Source organism: Hemitrygon akajei, chromosome 11 (genome assembly GCF_048418815.1).
Source record: "Hemitrygon akajei chromosome 11, sHemAka1.3, whole genome shotgun sequence".
NCBI lineage: Eukaryota > Metazoa > Chordata > Chondrichthyes > Myliobatiformes > Dasyatidae > Hemitrygon > Hemitrygon akajei.
The window spans coordinates 173803193-173823189 of NC_133134.1; the positions used below are offsets into that span (position 1 = coordinate 173803193).

A 19997-nucleotide genomic window follows, 5' to 3' on the forward strand; every position below is an offset into this window, starting at 1 on the left:
AGTCATGGACAGAGGAATGGCTAACAGGCAGGAGGCAGTGAGTGTGAATACCACCAAATAGTGGTATTCCTCAGGGGTCAGGTGCTTCTCAGTTTCTCCTCACAGTCTGACCCCCTCATCACCAGGCTGATTCCTGAGATGAGGGGGTTAGACTATCAGTAGAGATTGAGAACTCACTGGAATTTAGAAGGGTGGGAGCGCGGGGGATCTTGAAAGGACTGTACTCACTGGAATTCTGAAGAATGAGAGGAGATCTTATAGAAGCATATAAAATTATGAAAAGGGATAGATAGATAGATAGGAAAGTTGTTTCATCTGACAGGTGAGACTAGAACTAGGGGACATAGCCTCAAGATTCAGGGGAGTAGATTTAGGATGGAGATGAGAGGAACTGCTTTTTTCAGAGGGTGGTGAATTTGTGGAATTCTCTGTCCAATGAAGTAGTGGAGGCTGTTTTTCTGTTCTTACGTCAGTATTAGGTCCACTACTTTGCACGTTGCTTGTCAGTGATTTAGAAAATGGAATTGATGGCTTTGTGGCAAAGTTTGCAGATGATATGAAGGTAGGTGGAGGGGCAGGCAGTGCTGAGGAAGCAATGGGATTGCAGCAGAACTTAGACAAATTGGAAGAAGGGGCAAAAAAGTGGCAAATGGAATACAGTGTTGGGAAACATATGATAATACATTTTGCTAAAAGGAACAACAGTGCGGACTATTATCTAAATGGGGAGAATATTCAAACATCAGGGGTGCAAAGGGACTTAGGAGCCCTTGTGCAAGACTTTCAGAAGGTTAATTTACAGATTGAGTCTGTGGTAAAGAAGGCAAATGCAGTGTTGGCTTTCATTTAAAGGGGAAACAATGAGATAATGCTGAGGCTTTATAAAACACGAGTCCGGCTGCACTTGGAGTATTGTCAACAGTTTTGGGCCCCATATCTCAAAAAGGATATGTTGTTATTGGAGAGAGTACAGAGGAGGTTCACAAGGATGATTCCAGGAATGAAGGAATTAACATATGAGGAACGTTTGTCAGCTTTGGGCCTGTACTCACTGGAATTTAGAAGGATATGAGGGTGGGGTCAGGGGATCTTGAAAGGACTAGATAGGGTGGATGTGCAGAGGATGTTTCCTATGGTGGAGGTAACCAGAACTAAAGGGCATAGCCTCAAAATAGACCATAAGACATAGGAGCAGAATTAGGCCATCTGGCCCATTGAGTCTGCCTGGCCATTCAATCATGGCTGACCATTTTTTTCCAACTCCTCCTCATCCCCAGTTCCTGGCCTTCTCCCTGTAAACTTTGATGCCATGTCCAATCAAGAACCTATCAATCTCTGCCTTAAATACATCCAATGAATTGGCCTCCACAGCTGTATGTGGCAGCAAATTCAACAAATTCACTGACCTTTGCCAAAAGAAATTTCTCCGCATTCCTGTTTTGAAAGGGCGACCCTCAACCCTGAGGCTGTGTCCTCTTGTCCTAGATTCTCCCACCATGGGAAACATCCTTTCCACATCTACCCTGTCTAGGCCTTCCAACATTTGAAAGGTTTCAATGAGATCCCCCTCATCCTTCTGAATTCCTGCGAGTACAGACCCAGAGCCATTAAATGTTCCTCGTATGATAACCCTTTCGTTCCTGGAATCATCCTTGTGAACCTCCTCTGGACCCTCACCAATGCCAGCACATCTTTTCTAAGATAAGGGGCCCAAAACTGTTCACCATACTGAGGCCTCACCAGTGCCGAGGCCTTAGTATCACATCCTTGCTCTTGCATTCTAGACCTCTTGAAATGAATGCTAACATATTTGTCTTCCTCACCACCGAATCTACCTGCAAGTTAACCTTCAGGGTGTTCTGCACAAGGACTCCCAAGTCCCTCTGCATCTCATTCCTGGATTTTTTGTCCATTTAGAAAATATTCCGCACAATTATTTCTACTACCAAAGTGCATGACCATGCATTTTCCAACATTTTATTTTGATTTGCCACTTTCTTGCCCATTCTCCTAATCTGTCTAAGTCCTTCTGCATCCTACCTGTTTCATCAACAGTACCTACCCCTCCACCATTCTTCGTATCATCTGCAAACTTGGTAACATAGCTATCTATTCCATCATCTAAATCATTTACATACAGCATAAAAAGAAGTGATCCCAACACCAGTCCCTGCGGAACACCACTAGTCACTGGCAGCCAACCAGAAAAGGATCCTTTTATTCCCACTTGCTGCCTTCTACCAATCAGCCAATGCTCTAACTTGTAGTAACTTTCCTGTAATACCATAGGTTCTTAACTTGGTAAGCAGCCTCATGTGCGGCACCTTGTCAAAGGCCTTCTGAAAGTCCAAATATACAACATCCACTGCATCCCCTTTATCTATCCTACTTGTAATCTCCTCAAAGAATTCCAACAGGTTCTGCAGGCAGGATTTTCCCTGAAGGAAACCATGCTGACTTTGTACTATCTTGGCCTATGTCACCAAGTACTCCATCACATTATCCTTAACAATTGACTCTAACATCTTCTCTCTTGGAACAGTAACTGCACCCACTTCTCTTCCTTCACTCACTACAACATCAAGCATACTGCTAGTGTCCTCCACAGTGAAGACTGACACAAAATACTTATTTAGTTTATCAGCCATCTCCTTGTCCCCTATTATTATTTCTCCTGCCTCATTTTCTAGCGGTCCTATATCCACTTTCAATTCCCTTTTATTTTTAACATTTTGGTTCATTTTGGTAGGTCAAATATGATGGCAGAATATAGTATTAATGGTAAGGCTCTTGGCAGTATGGAGGATCAGAGGAATCTTGGGGTCCGAGTCCACAGGACGCTCAAAGCAGCTGCGCAGGTTGACACTGTGGTTAAGAAGGCATACGGTGCATTGGCCTTCATCAATCATGGAACTGAATTTAGGAGCCGAGAGGTAATGTTGCAGCTATATACAGTAGGACCCTGGTCAGACCCCACTTGGAGTACTGTGCTCAGTTCTGGTCACCTCACTACAGGAAGGATGTGGAAGCCATAGAAAGGGTGCAGAGGAGATTTACAAGGATGTTGCCTGGATTGGGGAGTATGCCTTATGAGAATAGGTTGAGTGAACTCGGCCTTTTCTCCTTGGAGCGTGACCTGATGGAGATGTATAAGATGATGAGAGGCATTGATCGTGTGGATAGTCAGACGCTTTTTCCGACTGAAATGGTTGCCACAAGAGGACACAGGCTTAAGGTGCTGGGGAATAGGTACAGAGGAGATGTCAGGAGTAAGTTTTTTTACTCAGAAAGTAGTGAGTGAGTGGAATGGGCAGCCAGAATGGTGGTGGAGGCGGATACGATAGGGTCTTTTAAGAGACTCCTGGATAGGTGCATGGAGCTTAGAAAAATAGAGGGCAATAGGAAAGCCTAGTAATTTCTAAGGTAGGGACATGTTCGGCATAACTTTGTGGGCCAAGGGGCCTGTATTGTGCTGTAGGTTTTCTATGTTTCTATAACATACTAAAAAACTTTTACTATTCACATTTTATATTATTTGCTAGCTTGCTTTCATATTTCATCTTTTCCCTTCTACTGATTTTTTTAGTTGCTGTCAGTAGGTTTTTAAAAACTTCCCAATCCTCTATCTTCCCACTAATTTTTGCTTTGTTGTATGCCCTTTATTTTGTTTTTACAATAGCTTGGACTTCCTTTGTCAGCCACGGTTGTACTATTTTACCATTTGAGTATTTCTTCATTTTTGGAGAACTCATGTCCTGCACCTTCCTCATTTTTCCCAGAAACGCACACCATTGCTGCTCTGCTGACATCCCTGCCAGCAGCTACTTCCAATTTACTTTGGCCAACTCCTCTCTCATACCACTGTAATTTCCCTTACTCCACAGAAATACTGCTACATCAGACTTCACTTTGTCCCGATCAAATTTCAAGTTGAACACAATCATATTGTGATCACTGGTCCCTAAGGGTTCTTTTATCCTAAGGTCCCTAATCACCCCCGGTTCATTACACAACACCCAATCCAGTATAGCTGATCCCTCGTAGACTCAATGACAAACTGCTCTAAAAAGCCATCTCTTAGGCATTCAACAAACTCACTCTCTTGAGATCCATTACCAACCTTATTTTCCCAATTGACCTGCATGTTAAAATTTTCCATGACTACCATAACATTGCCCTTTTGACTTGCCTGTTGTAACCTGTGGTCCACCTCCCAGCCACAGTAGGGAAGCCTGCTTATAACTGCCATCAACATCCTTCTACCCTTAACTCAGCTCACAAAGATTCAACATCTCTTGATCCTATGTCACACCTTTCTACTGATTTGATGCCATTCTTTACCGGTAGAGTCACACCAACCCCTTCTGTCTACATTCCTATCCCTCCGATATTACGTATAACCTTGGACATTCAGTTCCCAACTACAATTATCCTAAAGCTATGATTTAGTGATGGCCACAACATCATACCTGACAATCTGTAATACTGCAACAAGATCATCCACCTTATTTCTTATACTACGTGCATTTAGTTACAACACCTTGAGTACCGTATTTGCTGTCCTTTCTTAATGACTTGATACTCAGCCTGTTGGCTGCAACTAAGTCCCATCCCCTGCCTGCCCTTCCATCCTCTCCTGAGTCGCTTCACTCCAGTTCCCACCCCCACTGCTGAGTTAGTTTAAACCCTCCCCAATAGCTCTAACAAACCTGTCCACAAGAATATTGGTCTCTCTTGGGTTCAGGTGCAACCCATCACTTTTAAACAGGTCATACCTCTCCCAGAAGAGACCCAATTATCCAAGAACCTGAAGCCCTGCCCCCTGCACCAACTTCTCAGCCACACATTTATCTGCCAAATCTTCCTGTTTCTACCCTCACTGGCACGTGGCACAGGTCGCAATCCAGAAATTACTACCCAGTAGGTCCTGCTTCTCAGCTTTCTACCTAGCTCTCTAAATTCTCTTTTCAGGACCACATTGCTTTCCCTTCCTATGTCATTGGTACCAATATGGGCCAAGACATCTGGCCGTTCTCCCTCTCTCTCCAAAATGTTGTGGACGCGATCTGAGACATCTCTGACCCAGACACATGGTAACATACCATCCGGGTATCCCGTTCACTTCCACAAAATCTCCTGTCTGTTCCCCTCACTACTGAGTCCCCGATCACTACCTTTCCCTTCTTCTCTCTCTTTCCCTTCTGCACCACGGACCCATGCTTATGCCTGTAACCCGGTTGCCATGTCATTCTCCCAGGATGTCATCCCCCACAAAAGTATCCAAAACGGTATACTTGTTTTTGAGGGGAATGGCCACAGGGTGCTCTGCTCTAACTGCCTATTCACATTTCCATTTCTCCTGAAGGTCATCCAGCTCCTCGCCTCCTGCAACTTTGGGGTGACTACTTCCCTGTAACCATATAACAATTACAGCATGGAAACAGATCATCTCGGCCCTTCTAGTCCATGCCAACGCTTACACTCACCTAGTCCCACTGGCCCGCACTCAGCCCATAACCCTCCATTCCTTTCCTATCCATATACCTATCCAATTTAACTTTAAATGACAATACCGAACCTGCCTCTACCACTTCTACTGGAAGCTCATTCCACACAGCTACAACTCTCTGAGTAAAGAAATTCCCCCTCGTGTTACCCTTAAACTTTTGACCCCTAACTCTCAAATCGTCCTCTTGTTTGAATCTCCCCTACTCTCAATGGAAAAAGCCTATCCACGTCAACTCGATCTATCCCCCTCATTATTTTAAATACCTCTATCAAGTCCCCCCTCAACCTTCTACGCTCCAAAGAATAAAGACCTAACTTGTTCAACCTTTCCCTGTAATTTAGGTGCTGAAACCCAGGTAACAGTCTAGTAAATCTTCTCTGTACTCTCTCTATTTTGTTGACATCTTTCCTATAACTTGGTGACCAGAACTGTACACAATACTCCAAATTCAGCCTTACCAATGCCTTGCACAATTTTAACATTACATCCCAAACTCCTATACTCAATGCTCTGATTTATAAAGGCCAGCATACCAAGAGCTTTCTTCACCACCCTATCCACATGAGATTCCACCTTCAGGGAACTATGCACCATTATTCCTAGATCACTCTGTTCTACCGCATTCTTCAATGCCCTACCATTTACCATGTATGTCCTATTTTGATTATTCCTACCAAAATGTAGCACCTCACACTTATCAGCATTAAACTCCATCTGCCATCGTTCAGCCCACTCTTCTAACTGGCCTAAATCTCTCTGAAAGCTTTGAAAACCTACTTCATTATCCACAATGCCTCCTAACTTAGTATCATCTGCATACTTACTAACCCAATTTACCACCCCATCATCCAGATCATTAATGTATATGACAAACAACATTGGACCCAGTACAGATCCCTGAGGCACACCACTGGTCACCGGCCTCTAACCTGACGAACAGTTATCCACCACTACTCTCTGGCATCTCCCATCTAGCCACTGTTGAATCCATTTTACTACTTCAATATTAATACCTAACGATTGAACCTTCCTAACTAACCTTCCATGCGGAACCTTGTTAAAGGCCTTACTGAAGTCCGTATAGACAATATCCACTGCTTTACCCTCGTCAACTTTCCTTGAACCTCTTCAAAAAATTCAATAAGATTTGTCAAACATGACCTTCCATGCACAAATCCATGCTGACTATTCCTAATCAGATCCTGTCTATCCAGATAATTATATATACCATCTCTAAGAATACTTTCCATTAATTTACCCACCACTGATGTCAAACTGACAGGCCTATAATTGCTAGGTTTACTCTTAAAACCCTTTTTAAACAATGGAACCTCATGAGCAATATGCCAATCCTCCGGCACCATCCCCGTTTCTAATGACATTTGAAATATTTCTGTCAGAGCCCCTGCTATTTCTACACCAACTTCCCTCAAGGTACTAGGGAATATCCTGTCAGGACCCAGAGATTTATCCACTTTTATATTCCTTAAAAACACCAGTACTTCCTCCTCTTTAATTGTCATAGTTTCCATAACTTCCGTACTTGTTTCCCTTACCTTACACAATTCAATATCCTTCTCCTTAGTGAATACCGAAGAAAAGAAATTGTTCAAAATCTCCCCCATCTCTTTCGGCTCCACACATAGCTGTCCACTCTGATTCTCTAAGGGGCCAATTTTATCCCTCACTATCCTTTTGCTATTAATATAACTGTAGAAACCCTTTGGATTTATTTTCACCTTACTTGCCAAAGCAACCTCATATCTTCTTTTAGCTTTTATAATTTCTTTCTTAAGATTCTTTTTATATTCTTTATATTCCTCGAGCACCTCATTTACTCCATGCTGCCTATATTTATTGTAGATATCTCTCTTTTTCCTAACCAAGTTTCCAATATCCCTTGAAAACCATGGCACTCTCAAACTTTTAACCTTTCCTTTCAATCTAACAGGAACATAAAGATTCTGTACCCTCAAAATTTCACCTTTAAATGACCTCCATTTCTCTATTACATCCTTCCCATAAAACAAACTGTAACTTTGATCAATTATCTCCTTGCTCTCCTTGAAGGTCATCCAGTTGCTGCTCTGGATCCCTAACACCATATATGTCAAACTCAAGGCCCGCGGGCCAAATCTGGCCCGTGGTGGAATTATCTTTGGCCCGCGAGATAATATCTAATTACTATTAAAGCTGGCCCCAGTAATCGAAGCGCCTATGGCGTATGATATGGCTAATGCTGAGTTTATTCAGGTACCAGGTTTTCAGGGTTTTTAGTGTTTATTCGGCAGTCTTCTTCATAAGAAACGGAATTTGTAAAGTGAAACACTTTGTAGTTATAGCAGAGACTGAGACACATGAGAGCAGGCTGAAAAAACGGAGGCAACGAAAGCTGCGTTCGCACGCGTCCGACTGATCCGGCCCGCATGAAGCTGCATTTTGCTCAATCCAGTCCGTGACCTAAAATGAGTTTTACACCCCTGCCTAACACGGTCTTCAAGGAACTGCAGCCGGATGCACTTCATGCAGATGTAGGGGTAAGCCTTTGGAACTGAGGTAAGGAGGATTTTTTTTTAAGCCAGAGAGTAGTGAATCTGTGGAATGCTCTGACACAGACAGCTATGGAGGCCAAGTCCATGGGTATATTTAAAGCAAAAATCAATAGTTTCCTGATTGGTCAGGGCATCACAGTTACGGCGAGGAGGTAGGTATATGGGGTTGAATTGGATCCAGGATCAGCCATGATGGAATACAGAGCAGACTCGATGGGCCAAATAGCCTAATTCTGCTCCTATGTCTTATGGTTTTATTCTATATTGTTGTATGACTCTATATAACCATATCTCAGCTCTGGGAAGTTAGGTCTGTGCTTCACAAGTGGTGGTAAGGCCCAAGCAAATTCCTTGCTACAAGATAACAAAACTGTAGCTCATAAAAAGAGCTTGTGAAAAACTATGTGGAAGCTGTTCACCAGTAGAGTTTGTTTAGGAAGTCCTGTTTATAAAACAAAGACTTTCATGGGATGGCAGTGGCCATAAAGTATGAAATGTCATTGTCAGAGCAAGTTCAGGGGAATGACTGGTCTTTACAAAATACATTTAATTTATGCTATCTTTTGCTATGCTAATATTTCAAAACCGTTTCAGGACATAAACCAGATGGGCTCAACAGAGAAAAATTGTCCACATTCCTGTGAAAGTTTCATGGTAGAATCAATTATGTGCAGTCCATGAAAGGAAAGCACAACGAATGAGTCAGCTGTTTGTCTGTTTTGGTATGGGTAAATGCATACTTGCTTCAGATCATGTTATAGGATCAGTCGTATATTTTAAATTGTGTTAAATAAAATATTTAGAATCAGAATCAGGTTTAATATCACTGGCATATGTCTTGAAATTTGTCATTTAGCAGCAGCAGTACACTGCAGTAAGTTCAGTAGACTGGAACTTTATTCATTGGAGCACTGGAGAATGAGGGGTAATATTAGAGAGCTGTGTAAAATCTCTACACAGCATGTAGAGCATGTAGAGGGTGAAGGCAAAAGGTAGGTACATTTACAATATTTCAAAGGAACTTGGACAGGTACATGGAAGTTTCAGAGGGCCAAACATGGACAAATGGGACTGGCTTAGGGGGGAATCTCGGTCAGCTCAGAGCAGCTGAGCTGAAGGACCTGTTTGTATGCTGTATGATTCTATGACTCCATAGTATGCTATGGAAACTGCTAGCTACTGAACCAAAGGAAAGTTCTGGTAACCAAATGGATTACTCCGCTTTTATTTACAGGTTAGAGGAGGTTAAAGGAATGGTAGCAAAAATCCATGGAGAGATTTGTCCACACTAATCAGGCAGGTCTGAAATGGTTGTGGTAAATGGTGCCTGAGATAGAAGGACAGGTGTGATCTTGCTCCACAAACAGGCTTTAAGGGCCAAAGGGAAAATATCCTTGCAGGCAGGTTTAAACTAATTTGGCAGAGTGATAGGGCTGAGGATGGGGCAACTGGTATGCAAGTAAGGCAGTATGTAGTGAGCCAGTGAGGAAGGACATTGACAAAATCGCAGTCAGTGGGATGAGTTGAAGTGTAACACAGGGTTAAAATTGAAATGGGTCATTAATACAGGACTGAATGCATGCAGTATATGGAATAAAGTCGATGATCTTATAGCAAGGTCAGTTTGGCAGGTATGATGTAGTTGTCACTGAGTCATGGCTAACAAAAAAATCATAGCTGGGAGCTTAACATCCAAGGATACACCTTGTATCGAAAGGACAGGCACCTAAGCAAAGGGGGTGGGTGGCTCTGTTGGTGAAAATGAATTCAAATTCTTAGAAATAGGAGACTTCGTTTTGGAAGATGTCGAATCCTTGTGGGCAGAGATAAGAAACCGCAAATAGGCAAAGACCCTGAGGGGAGTTCTATACAAGCCCCTGAACAGTAGCCAGGATGTGTGATATTGATTACAACAAGGAAACATAGAAAACCTACACCACAATACACGCCCTTCGGCCCACAAAGCTGTGCCGAACATGTCCTTATCTTAGAACTACCTAGGCTTATCCACAGCCCCGTAACGTGAGATACAAAAGGCGTGTACTAAGTGCAATGCCATGATAGTGAAGAGGGATTTCAATATTCAGCTAGATTGGGAAAATCTCAAGAGAGGGAATCTGTTGAATGCCTATGAGGTGGCTCTTTAGAGCAGCCTGTGGTTGAGCCCACTATGGGAAAGGCTATTCTGGATTGTGTGTAATATAATGAATCAGATTTGATTTGGAAGATTAAGGTGAAGAAACACTTATGAGACAGTGATCATAATATGATTGAGTTCACCCTGCCATTTAAGAGGGAGAAGTTAAATTCAGATGTATCAATATTACAATGGAGGAAAGGGAATTACAGAGACGTAGAGAGGAGCTGGCCAAAATTGTTTGGAAGCTGCAGGATCACTATATTCCAAAGATGAAGAGTTATTCTAAAGGGAAGATGAGGCAACTGTGGCTGACAAGAGAAGTTAAAGCCAACATAAAAGCAAAAAAGAGAGCATATAATATAGTAAAATAGTGGGAAGTTAGAGAATTGGGAAATCTAAAAAAACAGAAGACAACTAAAAAATAAGGAGAGAAAAGATTAAATATGAAGGTAAGCTAGCCAATAACATTAAGGAGGGTGCCAAAGGTATTTTTCAGATAAATAAGGAGTAAAAGAGAGGTGAGAGTGGATATCGGATCGCTGGAAAATGATGCTGGAGAGGTATATGGACAGGAAAGGACTGGAGGGTTATGGGCTGAGTGCAGGTCAGTGGGACTAGGTGAGAGTAAACTTTCGGCACGGACTAGAAGGGCCGAGATGGCCTGTTTCCGTGCTGTAATTGTTATATGGTTATAGGTAGTAACGTGGGGCAAAGAAATGGTGGACAAACTAAATAAGTATTTTGCATCAGTTCTCACTGTGGAAGACACTAGCAGTATGCCAGAAATTTGAAAGCCAGGGTGCAGAGGTAAGTGTAGTCGCTATTACTAAGGAGAAGGTGCTTGGGAAGCTGAAAGATTGTAAGGTTGATAAGTCAATTGGACCAAATGGACTACACCCCAAGTTTCTGAAAGAAGTGGCTGAAGATATTAGATCATAAGATATAGGAGCAGAATTAGGCCATCTGGCCCATTGAGTTTGCTTTGCCGTTCAATCATGGCTGATACTTTAAAAAAAAATCTCCTCCTCAACCCGAGTTCCTGACCTTCTCTATGCCATATCCAATCAAGAATACTTTCAAGCTCTGTCTTAAACACACCCAACGACCTGGCCTCCACAGCTGCTTGTGGCAGCAACTTCCACAAATTCACCACACTTCGGCTAAAAAAATTTCTCTGCTTCTCTGTTCTGAAAGGGTGCCCCCTATTCTGAGGCTGTGCCCTCTTGTCCTAGACTCTCCCACTATGGACAACATCCTTTTCACATCTACTCTGTCTAAGCCTTACAACATCTGAAAGGTTTCAATGAGATCCCCCCTCATCCTTCTGAATTCCAGCAAGTACAGACCCAGAGCCATGGTATGATAACCCTCTCATTCCTGGAATCATCCTCGTCAACCTCCTCTGAACCGTCTCCAATGCCAGCACATCTTTTCTAAGGTGAGGAACCCAAAACTGTTCACAGTACTCAAGGCGAGGCCTCAGCAGTGCTTTATAAAGCCTCAGCATCACATCCCTGTTCTTGTATTCCAGATCTCTTGAAATGAATACTAACATGGCATTTGCCTTCCTCACCACCGACTCCACCGGCAAGTTAACCTTCAGGGTGTTCTGCACAAGGACTCCCAAGACACTCTGCATCTCAGATTCCTGGATTTTCTCCCCATTTAGAAAATATTCCGCACAATTATTTTTACCGACATGCAGGATCGTGCATTTCCAACATTGTATTTCATTTGCCACTTTCTTGTCCATTCTCCTAATCTGTCTAAATCCTTCTGCATCCTAACTGTTTCCTTAACACTACCTGTCCCTCCACTAATCTTCATATCATCTGCAAACTTGGCAACAAATCCATCTATTCCATCATCTAAATCATTGTTACACAGCATAAAAAGAAGTGGTCCCAACACCCATCCCATTGGAACACCACTAGTCACTGGCAGCCAACCAGAAAACAATCCTTTTATTCCCACTTATTGCCTCCTACCAATCAGCCAATGCTCTAACTATATTGTGGAGGAATTAGTAATGATCTTTCAAGAATCACTAGATTCTGGAATAGTTCTGGAGGACTGGAAAATTGTAACTGTTACTCCAGTCTTTAAGAACTGAGGGAGGTAGATGAAAAGAAACTATAGGCCATGTTGTGTATTTAATATTTCAGTAATATTTAAGAAATATTGTGTGTGTATACACACACACACACACACACACACACACACACACACACACACACACACACACACACACACACACACACACACACACACACACACAGTTTGATGAAGCATTCTTGGTCATTTAAATAACTCATTATGAGTTATATGTAAAAATATGCCTCGCTTAAACATGAAGTCAAACCCACATTTTGGACTCCCATGTCTTCCTTTGAATTTGCTTAATGTTTTGAAGTTACAAAACATAACAGTGGTGATGATATATTTTTAAAATCACCTGTTGAAGCATAGCAAGACGTTAATGTGAAAGATGGTCAAGTGGAAAGAAGCAGGCAAGCATGTGGTCTTCAGAAAGGAAGACACGATCGAGTTTTTAAAAAGTCAGAAAACTGAAGAATTCAGTGGTTCATAAAGAGTGAGTACCAGGTTATAATAATCATTAAATAAAAGAGTAGAAATGGCTGGTTACATCAGAAAGATCGACATTTTATTACACAAATCACTGAGCAAATTGGACAGTATTTTGAAGCAAATGAAATAGCCATTGAGAAACAACTAACAATTTTGTTGAGTGCTTTTGATTTAAAGGCATACAGTTTGCTTTGAGGTTTGACTACTCCAACCAAATCAGCTTTGCCAATATCATCTAAGTAATACAGGCACATTTAGAACCAAAACCATTGTTGATTACAGAACATTTTAGATTTCATAAGCAGAATCAAAAAGAAAGGGAGTTCATTTCAGCGAATGTGGCTGAATTGAAGAGATTGTCTGAGCATTGTCAGTTCAGTAAAGGGTTTAGTGACGCACTGAGAGATCATTTAGTTTGTGGAACCTTACAAGAAAACATTCAAAAACTGCTCCTAACTGCACAGCTTACATTTAAAAGAGCAGTTGAAATTGCTGGTTCAATGGAAACCGCAGACAGACATGCAATTGAATTGCAGTCAGAAATGAAAGTGAGCAGGAACAAAATTGCAGCGTCTCGATGGAAGCCGACCTGGCCAAACAAAATTATGTTACCATTGTGGCAGGGGCTCACATACACCAAATCAATGCAGATTTCAAAGCAAAATTTGGGGAAAATGCAACAAAGTAGGACACATACAAAGAGCATATTGGACAGATCAAAATAATTGGACTGCACAGGGAAGAGAAAAAGATAAAAAGTCAAGTTGCAGTTTCAAAAAAAAAAGCACTATTCTGCATGCTGTTGATGAAAAATCGGATAATGATGAGAGTGACACAGGACTGTGTAGTCCTAAGATTTACAATGTGAAAACTAGCAATAGACAAGCAAGAAGGCTAAAACCAGAAGTGAACAGCAAACTAATTAAAATGGAATTAGACACTGGTTCAGCTGTATCAGTCATTCCACAAAATGAGTTTGAGAGGTATTTCAAAGAAATCCTGCAGGTATACAACGAAGCACTATACAGGAGAAAAGATAACTCCTGTGGGAATGGCATCTGTAACAGTGAAATACAACAACCAACAAGCCACAGTAAGCTTGTATGTAGTAAAAGCAGGAGGACCAGCATTGTGGGGATGTGATTGGCTGAGAAAAACTACAACTTGATTGGAGATCCATTCACCATTTGCATGCCACATCTCCTGCAATAAAGCCATATGAAAGTGAATTAAGAAAGGTTCTGATGATACCGTGGCATTGGAAAACTCAAACATATCAAAGGTAAAATAGTGTTAAATGAAAATGCCGCACCCACATTTTGCAAAGCCAGTCCAGTTCCTTATATCATCCGTGATAATGTAGCCAGTGAGTTAGATTGCATGGAGGCTGAAGGAATTCTTTCCAAGGTTGAGTAGAGCCCATGGGCAACACCTTTGGTCCGAGCAGGCAAGAAGAATGGGTCTGTCAGGATCTATGGTGATTTTAACATTACCATTAACCCAGTACTGATCAATATCCTCTGCCCATGGTATTGTACATCTTTCTGGTGGAAAATGTCAGCAGAGTGAAATTAGCTGGGGCCAGCCTGAGGCCATTACTACAGATTAGGAAGAAAAGGAAATGGACAAAGCAGTGTGAGATGGCTTTCAAAAAAGTAAAGGAAATGGTGAAGTTCGACACTGTACTGGCACATTATGATCCACACCATCCAGTAGAGCTTGCCTGTGATGCCGCACCTTATGGTATCAGTGCAGTAATATCACATGTTATGAGTGATGGAAGTGAATACCCCATAGCCTTTGCAGCACGCTCCCTTGTTGCTGCAAGAAAAATTACGCACAGATTGACAGAGTCCTTGACTCCGATTTGGAGTGTAAAACATTTCAACCAGTCCCTGTACGGGAGAGAGTTTACTCTCGTTACTGTTCATCATTCACTGGTGTCTATTTTCAATCCACAGAGCTACTGACAGCAGCAGCATGAATGCAGAGATGGGGCTCTGTTTCTTGGAGGACACAATTACAAGACTGAATTTGTGAGGATGACTAATTATGAAAATGTTGATGAATTGTCCCGTTCACCCTTGGAAAATGAAGTACCTGGAAAATTTACAAAAATTGACACTCCTCTTGACATATTCTCTCTAACGCAAATCAGAAGTCTCCCTGTTATGGCAGGGATGATCCCAAGGGAAACCAGAAAAGACCCCAAACTGTCTCAGGTTTACATGGCCACCCAAAATGGCTGGAATATGCAGCAGAAACTCCAGTTCTCCATTTTTACCAGCTCTGCAATAAACTTGCCCTTGACAAGGGGTTACCTTATGTGGGCATTGAGAATTGCTGTACCATCCAAACTGTAAGCTAAAAATATTGGAGGAGTTACATGCCAGTCATCTAGGTGTGGTCAAAATGAAAGTGTTGGCTGAAAGATTTGTCTAGTGGTCTGGGATTAGTCAGCAGATCGAGCAGCTTGTCATGCACTGTACGGGATGCCAACATGTTCAGAGGATGCCAAGAGTAGCACCTTTCCATCCCTGGGAATGCATGCATTGCCCTAGCAGAGGATTCATGTGGATTTTGCTGGGTACAAATTTATTGGTAGTAGTAGATGCAGCTACAAAGTGGTCAAAACAGTTTCCAATTGCCTTCACTACAGCCTCACACACCATTGATGAATTGGGAAGCCTCTCGCAAGGATTGATGTTCCAGAGCACTTAGCCAGTGACAATGGACCACAGTTTGTGGTGGAACAGTTTCAGTCATTCCTAAAAATGAATGGAATAAGACATATTGCATCTGCACTGTACCACTCAGCTACAAATAGCTTGGTCCGGGTGTCCAGAAAGGTTTGTCCAGATTCTAAAGAACACACTGTGAGCAACGTGAGCAGAACACACTACACTGACACTGAACCAGAAGCTCGCCAATTTCCTCCTTGCATATTGTAACACAGCACACTCCACAACCAGCAACACATCAGAGATGCTGTTCCTGGCTGGTCCCTTGCGATCATACTTGTATCTCTTCAAACCCAATCTCAGAAGGAGCATGCAGAACAAATAGCTGAGACAAATTGAAGGCTCTCCAAACAAGGAGAAGCAATCCTAGTGAGGGACTACAAATGTGATCAAAAGTGGGTACGTGGAAATATTAAGGATAGATCTGGACCACTCTCTTACACAGTGGAGAGAACGCCTGATATCATCTGGAGACGACCCATCAATCAGTCGAGGAGAACTGAGTTAATTGTTGGAGAAGGTTGGCTACCGCTGTCAAGAACTACTTCCTGCAGTCTTGGAGTCAACTACAACAGCCACCATGAAGGAGGTCCCACAACCCAAGAATGTTTTCACAGCCACAAGGCTCACCTGCCAAGCAAAGTGATCCCCCTTGTCAGGAAATGAGTTATCCCACAAGAGTAAGAAAGCATTGAGATTCTTAGAACTAAATGGGCAATTTAAAATTTACTATGCTGTGTAAGTCTGCAATGTTGCCTTTTATTTCTAAAGGAATAGAATTTAAAAGCAAAGAGATAATGCTGAGCCTTTATAAGACACTAGTCAGGCTGCACTTGGACTATTGATAACATTTTTGGGCCCAATACCTCAGAAAAGATGTGTTGTCATTGGAGAGAGTCCAGAGGAGGGTCACGAGGATGATTCTGGGAATGAAGGGGTTAACATATGAGGAGCGTTTGGTAGTTTTGGGCCTGTACTCATTGGAATTTAGAAGACTGCAGGGGAAATCTCATTGAAACCTACCGAATGTCGAAAGAATTAGATAGGGTGAACATGGAGAGGATGTTTCCTATGGTGGGGGTATCCAGAACTAGAGGGCACAGCATCAAAATTGAGGGGCGACCTTTTTAGAACAGAGGTAAGAAATTTTTTTTAATCCAGAGAGTAGTGAATCTAAGGAATGCTCTGCCACAGACTGCGCTGGAGGCTAAGTCTGTGGGTATATTTAAGGCAGAAGTTGATCATTTCCTGATAGGTCAGGGCATCAAATGATATGGTGAGAAGGCGGGTGTATGAGGTTGAGTGGGATCTGAGATCAGCCATGATGGAATGACAGAGCAGATTCAATGGGCTGAATGGCCTAATTCTGCTCCTAAGTCTCATGTCTATTGTTGAGACGCATTCTCCATTCAGTTGACAGCTAAGTAGGGAATTTCACAATATGCCAGTGATATTAAACCTGATCCTGATCCTGAGGAGTGTTGTATATTTAATATTTCAGTTCAAAGTACATTTATTATCAAAGTATGTGTACTGTATACAACCTTGGGAATTGTCTTCTTGCAGACAGTCACAAAACAAAGACATACAATCGAGCCCGTTAAAAAAATCTCACACACCGAAGACCATCAAATACCCAATGTGTGAAATAAAGAACAAATTGTGCAAACCTTTTTAATAAAAAGGTAAAGAAATAACACTCAAAACAGGAACTGCAGAGTCCCCAAAAGTGAGCCTACATCCACTTAGTCATTCCAGTGCTGAGGTGAGTGAAGCGTGTCCAGAAGCCCCATGGTTGCAGGGCATAGCCACACAGCCAGTTCAACAGTGAGGGGGTATTGATGGTTGCAGGCCACAGTTACATGGATTCAGCGCTGAGCACCTTGATCAAATCACACAAGTAGTGAAAAAAAGAGTAACACATGGAACATGAGCTGCAGAGTCCCAGAAAAGGAGTCTACAGTTGTGGAGCCGGTTCAGAGAGAAGAGAGGGAGACCGAACAAATGCAGGCAGATGTGCTGAACACCTGTTCGTTTTCCACTCTCATCCTTAATCTTGCTCGACGCTTTAATCGGTGTGGAGTAATGGAGCTGAACATGGGTTTGTGTTCTGCCATCAGGTTGCTATGTAGCATCCACAGCCAGTGATGGCTGTACCTGCACACTCAAGAGTCCAGTTCGCTGAATCCCTCAGAATTTTGCAAAAGCACAGATCATTCAGTCAGCTCAAAAGTACATATTGAAAAAGGAAATTACAGGCTGCAGACGGCAGCAATCACAGGTCAGAGGTTTATCAAGAAGAAGAAGAGTATTTAGTAGTTTCATAAGCTGTCTACAACATGTTGCCATTGGCCACTGGCGCCATCTAGGAAGGATGCGGTTTGGAAGTCAAAGTCAGCCTGGTTTCCTTAGGGGAAACCTTGCCTGACAAATCTGTTGGAATTCTTTGAAGAAATAACAAGTAGGATAGACAAAGGAGAATTGGTGGATGTTGTGTACTTGGATGTTCGAATGACCTTTGACAAGGTGTTGCACATGAGGCTGCTTAACATGTATTACAGCAAAGATACTAACATGAATAGAAGATTGGCTGACTGACAGGATGCAGTTTTGGAATAAAGGAGGCTTTTTCTGATAGGCTGCTAGTGACTAGTGGTATTCCACAGGGGTCAGTATTGGGACTGCTTCTTTTCACCTTATATGTCAATGACTTGTATTATGGAATTGATGGTTTTGTGGCCAAGTTTGCAGACAATGCAAAGAAAGGTAGAGGGGAGCTGAAGGTAGAGTTGAGGAAGCAGAGAGACTACAGATTAGGAGAATGGGCAAAGAAGTGGAAGATAGAATATAGTGTAAGGAAGTGTATGGTCATACACATTGTTAAAAGGAATAAAGGCACGGACTATTTTCTAAATGGCAAGACAATTCATAAATCAGAGGTGCAGAGGGACTTGGGAATCCTTGTGCAGGATTCCTTAAAAGGTTAACTAGTGGCTGAGTTGGTGCTAAGGAAGGCAAATACAATGTTAGCATTCATTTAGAGAGGACTAGAATATGCTCTGGCTAAAAAAAAAATAATTCTCCTTACCTCTGTTCTAAAGGGTCACCCCTCAATTTTGAGGCTGTGCCCTTTAGTTCTAGATACCCCCAACATAGGAAACAACCTCTCCACATCTACCCTATTTAGTACTTTCAACATTCATAGGTTTCAATGAGATCCCTCTGCATTCTTCTAAATTCCAGTGAGTACAGGCCCAAAGCTGCCATGTGATGCTGAGACTGTGTAAGGCACTGGTGAGGCCACACTTGGAGTATTGTGAGCAATTTATGCCCCTCATCTTAGAAAAGATGTGCTGGCATTGGAGAGAGTCTAGAGGAGGTTCATGAGAATAATTTCAGGATTGAAAGGGTTATCGTATGGGAGGAGCATTTGATGGCTCTGGGCCTTGGCTCACTGGAGTTTAGACGAATGAGGGGGGATCTCACTGAAACTTATCCAATATTGAAAGCCCTTGGCCAAGTGGATGTGGACAGGATGTTTCTTAAAGTGGGAAAGTCCTGGATCAGAGGACACAGCCTCAGAATAGAGGGATGTCCATTTAAAACACAGGTGAGAAGAAACTTCTTTAGCTAGAGGGTGATGAATCTGTGGAATTCATTGCCACAGATAGCTGTGGAGGCCAAGTCATTGAGTATATTCAAAGTGGAGGTTGATATGTTCTTGATTGGTCAGGGCATCAAAGGTTATGGGGAGAAGGCAGGAGAATAGGGTCGAAAGGAATAATAAAACAGCAATGATGGAATATCAGCACCGACTCGATGGGCCGAGTGGCCTATTTTTTTTTTGTTCCTGAGTCTTGTTGGCCAACTCACGCTCTTATTCCCATCTTCCTGTTGCTAGTAACATTATGCATATCAACACCCAATAATGTTTATCCTTTCTCTTTGTGGGACTTGTAGAGTAGAAACTATTTACATATTCACATACATTCCCCTTCATGTCCTCTGCTCATGAAATGTATGAAAGGGTTGAGATATCAGCTGTGCCAATTTTAACCATGAGGAAAGAAGTGATTCTACTTTTACAGCCTCATCATATTTGTGCTAAATTTAGTTCACAGAACAATTGTAGTCAAGTGATGCACAGTTAGTGCTTAATTGTCTTATGATTCATGGACATAGATTACATACAGTGAAAAGCGAGTTACAAACCCATCACTAGTCCCGGCTTACAACTGCTGCTAGCAGATGCAAGGATGACCTTGAGATGAAAGTAGGTGCCTCAGCAATGCCAGAAACCTCAGCACAAACTAAGGCTGGAACACACTGAGACGGGGAAAAGGGGTAAATATTCAGTGGTCAGAGAATGACAACAGGGATCACTGGGTGTTGTGTCATATCATTACATATATAAGCCACTGAGAGAACTGATCTATGCATTTGCTCAATCCAACAGGCAGCACAGA

General features: G+C 42.3%; 1 protein-coding gene across 2 annotated transcripts in view; it reads left to right on the forward strand.

Moving 5' to 3' along the window:
• Positions 1-17114, forward strand: part of LOC140736305 (uncharacterized) — a 37838-nt gene extending 20724 nt beyond the window's left edge. For both annotated transcript variants that reach the window (XR_012100920.1, XM_073062296.1), the window contains one exon: positions 14752-17114. Coding sequence is in view for 1 of the 2 variants with exons in the window: in XM_073062296.1 (XP_072918397.1) it covers positions 14752-14760 (9 nt within the window). In the remaining variant the exon portion in view is untranslated. The remainder of the gene's footprint in view (positions 1-14751) is intronic.
• The last annotated feature ends 2883 nt before the right edge of the window (positions 17115-19997 follow it).